Consider the following 11,026-nt stretch of genomic DNA (forward strand, 5'->3'; position numbering starts at 1 on the left):
ACGATGAGCCCTCTCCAGTTCAGGGCGCTCAGTGAAAACACTCGACCCCACACATTTCAGGAGTAACTCTTCCATGAATTTAACGGGATCTTAACGGGATCTTTCACTACCCTCCGGAATGTTCACGATTCGCAAGTTTGTCCTGCGCGATCTGTTTTCGAGATCATCCACCTGATCTAACAGTTCTTGATTAGCCCCTTGCAGAATCTTTATGGTTGCCTCAGCCGAGTTTGAGCCACGCTCAAAGTTCTCACCCGCTGTAGCCTCCGTTGATGTTAGCCTGGCTTGGAACGAGTTGACTGTATCCCTTACAGCATCCACAGAAGTCTGGATAGGTTTTAATGACTCTTGAATTAACATGGAGATGTCCTCCTTTAGAACCGACCTCTGCTTATCAAGTTCAGTCATGAGTTGAGACATGGATACAATATTTTCCTCACAGGCCTTGTCCTCTGCCGCCATCACTGAAAGTAAACGTATGGTTCCACAAATGCAAATTCAACACCAGGACGATGTTATAACAATGTCATTTCACAAGTTTGTTGGGAGCTCTGTAGTGTGTGTCTCACCCCCTCAACGCCATACCGGAATCCTCCCCAACTCTGTGTAAAAAAACAGTGTGTAAAAAAATACATGTCCTGTACACATTTTGTACACATCAGTGTTGTGACATCATTTTGACCCCTAGCACTTTTATTCTATAAAACCCTAATTTCTATCTCGTTTTTGTTGTCTTGGATGATACTGAGGGCACCTATTGGTTCATTTCTATGTGTGTGTGTGTGTGTATGTTTGTGTCCATCCATGTGTGTGTGTGTGTGTGTCTTTTTGTGCGTATCCATCCGTGCGTGTGTGTGTGTGTGTGTGTGTGTGTGTGTGTGTGTGTGTGTGTGTGTGTGTGTGTGTGTGTGTGTGTGAGAGGAGAAAACAGTTCCCACGAGATCTTTGATCATTCAAGAAGCAATGGGAGAGGCAGGACATATTTTTTTTGTTTCATTTTTATTAGCACCCATACATTGGTGTGGGTCTATCGTCACACATTTTGACAAGAATACCCCAAAAATAAATTGTTTGTTAGTTGTTGACATTGCCTTTTTTACACCTCTCCCAGCCTAAATACTCCTCTTTGAACTTTTACACACTCACTCTTTCACTCACCCACACAATCAATAACTCACTCCTTCACTCACCTACTCTTTCCATTCACCTGTTTTCTTTACACTTATGCAAATCCTTCCTGTTCTCTGACTGTCTCTGTTTCTGTCTCTGTGTTTGTCTCTGTCTCTGTCTCTGTGTTTGTCTCTGTGTTTGTCTCTGTCTGTCTCTGTCTCTGTGTCTGTCTCTGTGTGTTAGGGACGAGACAACCTGACCCATGAAAAGCTGAGGTTCGCTCATGAACATCCCCAAATGAGGAGACTGGAGGAGGTGGTGAAGGAGCTGAAACCCACAGCCATCATCGGTAGGAAATCGGTTTCCTTTCCATTATTCTGTAAGCCCAAAAAATGGCCTTGTGAGGATTTGAGGAAGTTAAGATTGTGGAAGGAAATTTAGAAAGGAAAGCACCCTTTTTTGGAATAAACCAATTATTTTAAGGTGACAAAAGTTTTTTGTTGTACCAGAATACTTCAAGAGCTTGACAACGATTTCAATGATGAGTGTTGGTGAAAGGCACCAAATTTCAAGGCAGGGTATAAGGGTGGGACCCTGGTTTGAGTTGAATTGAGAAGCAGCCTTACCCCTTTCTAGTGCTTTCAGCAACATGGGCAGTAAGTAGGACATGTTTGCCTCTAAACATAGTTAGTAGTCTATTTGGACCGTCAAGGCAGGGACCCTCTAATTCATCTGCCAGGGACATCCTTGATAACACCACACAAAGAGTCCTTGTTTTTCTCCTGTCAACAGGCATTGTGTAATTAGCGAGTGGCAGGTTGCACCTTGCCATTATTGTCTTAAGCCAAACCCAACGCTCCTGGTTTTCTGCTGAGTTGAATTGAGAAACAGCCTTACCCCCTACGGTTTAAAGCCAGAGATGTGGGCAATATGTAAGACATGTTTGCCTCTAAACATAGTTAAGCAACTAGCTGCTGAAAATGCATGCAAATACTAAATGGACTCAGGGCCGTAGCCAGGGTTTAGAAAGGAGTTAGGTCCACTGTTTTTAATGCATTTATGGACGACAAACACAATATTTGAGCTATATACAGTCATGAACTCAATATATGTTTCCGAATTATATCTTGGCACTCTTGAAATAAGAAAATCATTGTTAGAAGCGTCCAACGTAGGGGGGTCAAGGGGGGTCCCCCGGATGATTGCTTTGTTTTGTTGTGTAAAAGCATAATTTTAACATTTAGTGTTGCGGTTAAAGAACATTTATGTTTTACATAAATGTAAAAGGTTTCAAATCATAATTAGATATGCTGTTTAGAATGTACTATTATTTTTATATAGCATTTTACCAAAACTTTTAAAACCTGAGTAGCCTACTTGCATTTTTTTTTTTGTCATGTTTTACAGGACAAAGTTTGAACAACATTTAAAAATTATTGAATGATACTTTAATGATACTACAAGTTTTCATCTCACGATTCGTTTATAGCCCCAATTAGTAATTTATTTATTTTTATAAAACATAGACAAAAAAATATGATATCTTTTCATTTAAATAAGCTTGATAACCACATGGCTGGCTATGGCCATGAACTGCTTTTTAAGAAGAGCTTTTCTAGCCTGCCATTCACCCATTCATGCACACATTGACACACAGACGGCGCGGTCAAGCATGCAAGGCAACAGCCAGCTCATTGTGAGCAGTGACCACAAGGTGTTCATCAGGCGCTGATCAAACCAACCTGATCAAACCAATCTGATCAAACCAACCAAACCAACCTCAGCAACCTTAGTTTTGATTTGATTATTAACTAAATTACAATTAAACAAGGATGGTCCCCTTCTGGTAGGTGTGGCGGCGATCCCAGGGGCCTTCACGGAGCAGATCATCAGGGACATGGCTTCCTTCAACCAGCGGCCCATCATCTTCGCCCTCAGTAACCCCACCAGCAAAGCAGAGTGCACGGCTGAGCAGTGTTACACCCTCACAGAGGTAGAGACCACGCTAGGCTGGCCTCACTACCCCACACGCACACAGACACGCACACACAACGACACACACACAGACACTCTGTTGCCTTGTGGTTATACTTCCATATTTGACCCCAATCCTATCCAACTTTTTTCATGTACAGTTCCTAAAAACACAGACAGGATGAAGGGAATTTATTAGAGATGTGCAGAGTGATTAATTGGCCAGCATGACCTGACTTTTAGCGTGGTTGTACTTGGTTGCAAATCAGCCTTTTATCTGCATTGATTACATGCAGGTGATTTGCAGGTGGGTAGGTTAAAGTCAGCTTCTTACGTTTTTTGAGCAATTTATTAAAAGATATATATTAATATTGTTTTGACAATCAAACCATTATACCTGCTATTATACCAGTGCCATTATTTTGAATATAAATGTTGTGCTATTAGGGTCGGGGCATCTTCGCCAGTGGCAGTCCGTTTGACCCCGTGACCCTGGAGGACGGCAGGAAGTTCTTCCCCGGCCAGGGAAACAACGCCTACGTGTTCCCAGGAGTGGGGCTGGGCGTCACCGCGTGTCTCCTCCGCCACATCACCGACGAAGTGTTCCTCCTCACCGCAGAGGTCACCTGATTGGGCTCATTCCAGATCTTGCTATGCGTTTGGTAGCTCGCAGGCTTAGCTCACATTGCTAATATTCAGTAACTTCATGATAATGTGTATATTATATATATATATATATATATATATATATATATATATATGATTATATATATGATTATGAGTATAGTATTCCAGAGTTACTCTATTGACAAAGGTGGGATTTGTTTTCGCTCCAATATAACAGATAGAAAATAGGAGAATGCTATTATTTTTGGGCAACAGTGTCTTCCTCCTCGATTGCTGTTGTCTCCAAGAAATAATAGAATAATATAATTCCTTTTATGAATTTATTTAAAAGTTCTTGCTGGTGCTTGTGATGTTATATACCCCCTCCCGACCCCCCCCCCCCACACACACATACACACACACACTGTAACTCCTCACCAATAGCTAGAGGCCCGAGACGAGTCAAGAGACCCAGAGAGCCACAGAGACCCTGTCAGAGACCTCTATCAGACTGCTCATTCTCCAGCTCCCTTCACTTCTCGGGCCTCTAGCAGAATCCCGTCATCAATGTATACGTTCCTGAAGGAAAGGTAACCTTCATACATCTGTGAACAAGACAACACCATGTAGTGGAAACATTCACCAACAACACCATGTAGTGAAAACATTCACCAACAACACCATGTAGTGAAAACATTCACCAACAATAACATCCTACTACGATACTACACGTATACTACAAACCTCGCTGAACATACCCAGGCTTTCTTTGGAAAACCTGGATCGACAAATTCGCAACTCGCAATCAGAGTTAAATGGTACCATGAAGCTCACTTCGGGATTCGATTTGTCAGGTTTTTCACTTTAGTTTCAATGCGTGCTCCCGTAAAAGGGGCGTTTATCGCGTCATTTTACTCACCTTTACAAAATGGATAGATCAAGAGCAGTATATTTCACTCAAGAGGGACAGATATTCATAATGAACTCCTATGAGGAGTTCAATAATCAGATAACAGCTAGGGGCAACACAGTTGCACATAATAAGGCTAGGGAGGAGTGCTGGCGAAAAATATCCAATCTTGTTAATTCGTAAGTGAAAAGAATCACTTATGAATTGTTCACCATCAATCCCAATAGAGTGATGATGATTTCAAAATGCAAAAGCAACGTCCAACCTGCTTTATTCTATAATTTTGGGAATTCACTTTAAATACACCCAACCCTATGTTAGAAATGTATAGCATATGTTTTCAACCACTGAGATGTAGTGGTGTTGGCGTTGTGGATTACTATAAGACCCGAACGCCAGTGACCGGGTTCAAATCTCACCTGTCCATCATCATTCCTTTTACCCCCATCTAGATGTGGTGCCAGCACGGCTTTGAGAACATGGGTTTAATTTCAAAATAAGCCCAAAAATATAATTCCATAACCTTTAGTAAATAAGTAGAAGAATTGGGACTTTTAAGCTACTCATAAATGCGCATCACTTGGGAGACAAACCCTGCACGCAGAATTTCAAGCCTGATGCGCTAGCTCCACTCTTCTACTCTCTCACGCAGGTAGAGGTTTTCTTTTCCTGTGTGTATGAAATACGTCCTTCAGTTTGAGTGGTAAAAAAGCTAGGAAACACCACAAACACATTTAGCAATGTATTGAGCGCAGCTACAACCTTTTTCGCAACAGTAAGTGCACAGCTTCTTTGTGTAGCATTGCCTACAAGGTCCAACAAGGACAATCAAATAGAGAACCTTCTGGTGAGAACCTGTATCTCTCATAAAGAATATTCTCAGGCAATGCCAAGGGATCTTTCCCGAAAGACCCTCTGTCTTCGGAGAGACCCCTGTACGATATGGGCTCCGAGGTCCACGGGAAAACCCACAAATGGTGACGCCAAACATTGACGTGAAAACATTCACTAACAACACCATGTAGTAAAAACATTCACCAACGACACCATGTCCCCACCATGTCCACAAATACTGTGAAAGCAACAAGTATCACCTTCAGTGGCCCTGCAGATGTGAGGATGTTAACTAACTTTCGAGGCCAACTGATTTGAGGATGCTTTTGGTTGTTTTGTACTTTGATGGAGAGTTCTTATTTTTGCTATCTTGTCAAATGTTAGTAAGTTATGATAAACCGGGTTGGTTTACTTCACGGAATGCTGGCCAGCGTTCAGAGCGGTGATCAGACTCTAACCGTGCTGTTATCGAATAAATGTTCTCCTCTCACCACTAGAATTTTCCATTGGCTGCGATATTATATATTATTAACTATTATATATTGGGGTTTTAGCTTTGTCTATGAAAAAAGTTAAATACGTCAACAATAAGGTATGAGTATATATTTCATAAGGATTTGATTATCCATATCAGATTTTGTTCTTCAAAAGCTGTGCTCACTGCTGAACAAGCAGTGCTGAAGATTTTTAAGGAAGCCAATTAAGGAATCACACCCCTAAATTGTACAGGAACAGCAGGTCATTTTCTCAAATCCGTTACTTACCCAGTATATATATATATGAAACGCCATGATCCAAGTGGAATATATCTTACAAATTACCATGTGGAGGCATGATAAGATGGGACAGGGGTGAGACACTCAACACTGTATTGCAAATCAAGAGATGGGGAGAGATTGTGAGAGAAAGCCAGAGAGCTTTTGCGTGGGGAAGGTGAGGTTATCAGACCGCCCAGCTGTGGAGCGCAGAACAAAGGAGGAGTAAGAATGAGGAGCCTTTGGAGTTGGCCTGCGTAATAAGACCGACTGTGAGATTGCATGTGGTCAGGATCAGTCTTAGAATGTGAAGAATTTATGTGAGGCATGGCATGGGCTCCACGAAGAATGATTAGAGCTGTATTCCTCCTGTCCTGTCAGCATGTCCACCTTTCAACTATTTATATTTCTATCTATCCATCTCCACGGGTCATTGTTTCTGTCTGTGTATATCCCTCTATGTGTAGGTATACAGTGGGGTTTTTTAGTGTTTGTGTGTATTTCCTGAAATGGTGTCCTCTGTATAACAGACCATCGCTGAGCTGGTGACGGAGAAGGACCTGGCTGAAGGTAGACTGTACCCTCCACTCAGCTCCATCAGGGATGTCTCCCTCAAACTGGCTGTTAAGGTGAGCTCACCCTCCTCCCTGAATCCCTAAAGGTTCCTCAATACCCCTAAGGGCTCAAATCAGTGATAGGTAGCATTCAAATCAGTGAAGACAGGGAATGTCCAGCTCTCTCACACACACACACACACACATGCCTGAGCCAACTCACACACACACACATACGCCCGAGCCCTCACATACGCCCGAGCACACACTCACACACATAAACAGTGAACAGAGGGAGGGGGGTGCATTTGTAAAGGTGGAGTCCTCAAACCGATGAAACTGAAGATCGATCCAATAACGTATGTTTCTTGGCTCAATAAAGCTGGGGTAGTCAAGTTACAGAAACCAGCCAGGCGGAGCTAGATTACGAAAGTATCCAAATGGAGGGAAAATGCCACCCCTCCCTTCAGACCTCATTTCACAGCAACTCCCCCTAAAACACCTGACTAGCTCGCAAGCCTCATCCATAGGTCTTTCCAGACCTGTGGAAGACCGTGGTCATGGGCACGGGCACAGTGCCACGCAGGTAGCCCGCTACGTAGGTAGACAGACAGGGCCTTTTTCCCATCAGAGCATTTGATTGGTTGACCACTGCCCCCCCCGCCTGTAGATCTTGGAGCAGGGGTACGCCAACGGCATGGCGACGCTGCGCCCCGAGCCGGCCAACAAGGAGGAGTTCGTCCGCTCGCTGGTCTACGGAACGGACTACAACGAGTTCTCGGTGGACGCCTACCGCTGGCCGGAGCCCGCCATGGCCTTCCAGAGCTGCAAGCTGTGAGTCTGACCCCAGATTCACGGCAGAGTGGGGGAGACGAGGGGAGAGAGGGGGGGGGGGGCACATACAGAGAAGAGAAGAGTGTGGGTGGGTGGGAGTGGGAGACGAGGCGGATGACGGTGTCATTTAATAAAACTGTGCAATATGATTGCAATTCTGGTTTTTTTTTGTCTAGCTTTGTGTTTGGTAGATTGTCTTTATAGGGGTGATGATACATTGGTATGGTTAAAGAAAGGTAAAAAATAAATTCCATGATTACCAGCAGTGATTTGTTTAATGCTTTCTCCTTTTGCTGTGTTGTAATGTTATTCTCTAGTAAACCTATATGATGGAATGATATCGTTGAACAGAATGGTGCAACCTGGGAAATATATATAAAAAGACAGCTTTTCTCACTGTGATGTACTTGAAATGTGTGATATTACATTATATTTCTGAAATTGCGTAAGTTGAATATGAAATCTTAATATCCACAGGACACCTTAATTCGTAATGTCAAGAAACATATTTTTTAACTGCCAACTATAAAATCCTTTAATATAGTGAAATAAACTTTTAAAATTATACTTCATCACAGTGTGGTTTGTCATCCGTCCCACATTAGAGCTCCCGTGGAAGGGCTTGTTCGTTAACAAAAGTTTGTTTGTGTGTAATTGGTTTCCCATTGGAGTCCCTTAGTTTTGGTTCCTCTAATTGGCTGGGGCCGAAGCTAGTTTGTGTTTCCTATCACTTTGGTGATGCTATAAGACCTAACCAGCACATTGCCATTGACTACAGCACAAGATAATGAGTGTGATGCAATGACATTTAATAATATGTCATGCCTGCTTGCTAAAAAGTTGTTAGGACCACCCATAAAATTCTTGAAAAGATTTTTCAATTTTTCATATTGGTTATCAATCCATCCCCTGTTGTCTCCCCTCTTGCCGTTGTGTTTACCTCTAGGGTAGGGAAGGATTTGGAGGCAAACTAAAATGCATGTTTTAATTTAATTTAAAGTGTCCTTAGTTTCCATCTTTCTATATGTTTAGGCATAGCATTTTGTGGGCTGCTTAATGTTTGCTTTGAATCATGGTATTGCTTCTATCGTGCCAGAGGCTCCATCGAAAAAGAGATCACCTAATCTCAATGGGACTGAGATTAGGTTGAATAATAAAAGATGGGGACAGAAATTGGAGTCTGGAACATTTTGTTACTGTGTTGATTGTAAACAATTTGAATTGAGTTGAATGAGACCGAGTGCCAAATCTGAGAACATTAACATTCATGCATCTCTTTTTTGATACAACAATGGCTTGTTGTGAGGTGTGTCACATAAAGGTCTGCACATTGGATGTCTTTACAACTCATTAGAGAAGTCATCTCTGTGTCCTCTTAATCAAATCAAGGGACTAGAAATTAATTGATAGTTTATAGTTTGCCCCATCTGGTACTCAAGCCATTGAGCTGTCAAACTCTGAGTTTTCGGTTTCAGAACAGGTGATAACACTTAGTTCAATCAACTCTGAGTCAAGGTAATCATGAGTGAAGCCCGTGCATGAGGATATAAATATAAATCAATGGAACACAGATAACATGATTCACCATGGAAACTAGTGATAGAAAGCCTCGATCCTCCTACTTCTCCCCAGTGGAGTTGAAAATATTAATAACCGCATATGCAGAAAGTGAGCATATATTTATTTAAAAAAAAAAAAGCAATACTGTGGCAGCAGCATGGCAGAAAATTGCTGACCGAGTCAATGCGTAAGTATTAATTGGAGAAACAAAATAAATTTTGTCTTGAATGTTCCACTTATTCAACAATTATATTCCATATGTGTGTTTGTGCCCACAGGTGGATGTTTTTTAATTGTTTCAACAAAGGATTAACAACTGTACAACATTTGTCCTTCTAGGAAATAAAGAAGACCTCATAAAATGAGAGGCATATTGTCGTTCTTTGACACTGGGGAGGTGATGGATCAGTTAGAAATTATTGAAGCATATCATGTCTCTAACAGCTCTTCCATCTCGTGCATCAGCAGGGGGGTCAGGATTATTATCTGGATCATTGGGGGGAAGAGTCGGACATTGGTCTCCTCTAACAGTGGCAATGTTGTGGAGAACCACACATGCCACTATAATGTCACAAGCTCTTTCTGGGGTGACCCTGAGCCTACGAAGGCACTGGAACCGGGCCTTGAGTATCCCAATGGTCATCTCCACTCTGGCTCGTGTCCTGCAGTGAGCCAAGTTGTGGTGTTGCTGTGGGCCAGGGTCAGGGGTCAGTAGATAGCGCTGGCAGGGGTACCATCTGTCTCTGAGTAGGTAACCATCGAACTCTCCTATGATAATACAAGATAGTTTATTGTTTCAGTTGCATTAGGAGGAAACAAAATATTGATCATAGGATATAGCTATATACTGTATATAAACTCACCACGGGCAAATCTGGCACTCAGTGTAGACTCACGAAACATTCGTGAGTCATGCACAGACCCAGGCCACTTCGCTTCCACATTGTTGATCATGTGGGCTGCATCACATATGATCTTCACAGTGGAGAGCAGTAATTAGCTGTATAGTGAAGTATATTTAATTTGGAATGTTAAAGGCTACTATTTAGGCCTACCTGTACATTAATACTGTGGACAGATTTCCTATTCACATGATCTCCTTCATTTATTGAAGGAGCTATGATAGGAATGTGAGTGCCATCTATGCAGCCAATCACACCTGAAAACCCTAAAATATATCAAATTGACTGATTAGTGCTTCAAGTCTCAAAGCTTTATGACATAAATTAATTATTGCTTAGACTGATACCTTCAATTCTGTGGAACTCTTCTTTGAGAAGTCTGGTGGGTCTGTGACTTGGGAACGTAGCCGTTTCAGTGCAAGTGTCACATTTCGGACAGCCCGACAGACTTGGACACATGCTCTGCATCACCGACGTTATACAAAAAGCCCAAAAAACGAAGTGCAATACAAAGAATTTGCTCGGAACTGAGAGCGTGTCCACGATGTGTCATGTGAACGATGTGAGGGCTGAGAATATTGTTCATATAAATTGTTGATGGTGCAGAGAAACGGAAACGCTCAAACAGGTACGAATGCCCCTCTATTGTAACACTTAAAAAATGATAAAAGTCGCTTCTATCATTCCCGTCCAAAGAAATATATCACAATGATGCTACGCCAGTGGTTCTAGCTTAACTTCTACCTTGGTGGAATATGCTCAGTTTACTAAAAACCTACACCCAAAGATTTAGACATAAATCCTAGACAGTAACAAACATGGTCGTCTCGTAATTTTCTGTCTTCTTCCATCTCAGGGATAAGGCATCCAGGGTTTACTTACTTACCTTAGTCCAAGGTAAGTTATCACACTGTCTCAACCTTCTACACAGCAAACAAAAATATAAATAATATTACAGAAAGATACTGTGGCGACCACTGCCACCTA

General features: G+C 42.1%; 1 protein-coding gene across 1 annotated transcript in view; it reads left to right on the forward strand.

Moving 5' to 3' along the window:
• The window catches only part of me1 (malic enzyme 1, NADP(+)-dependent, cytosolic), a 69,465-nt gene extending 61,859 nt beyond the window's left edge, over positions 1-7,606 (forward strand). Inside the window, exons 10-14 of the mRNA XM_084471448.1 lie at positions 1,354-1,459; positions 2,961-3,103; positions 3,532-3,705; positions 6,720-6,818; positions 7,414-7,606. Of these exons, the coding sequence (XP_084327574.1) occupies positions 1,354-1,459; positions 2,961-3,103; positions 3,532-3,705; positions 6,720-6,818; positions 7,414-7,581 (690 nt within the window). The 3' untranslated portion in view covers positions 7,582-7,606. The remainder of the gene's footprint in view (positions 1-1,353; positions 1,460-2,960; positions 3,104-3,531; positions 3,706-6,719; positions 6,819-7,413) is intronic.
• Positions 7,607-11,026: the final 3,420 nt, after the last annotated feature.

The sequence above is a fragment of the Micromesistius poutassou genome (genome assembly GCF_964030765.1).
Source record: "Micromesistius poutassou genome assembly, chromosome: 8".
In the NCBI taxonomy this organism is placed as follows: Eukaryota; Metazoa; Chordata; class Actinopteri; order Gadiformes; family Gadidae; genus Micromesistius; species Micromesistius poutassou.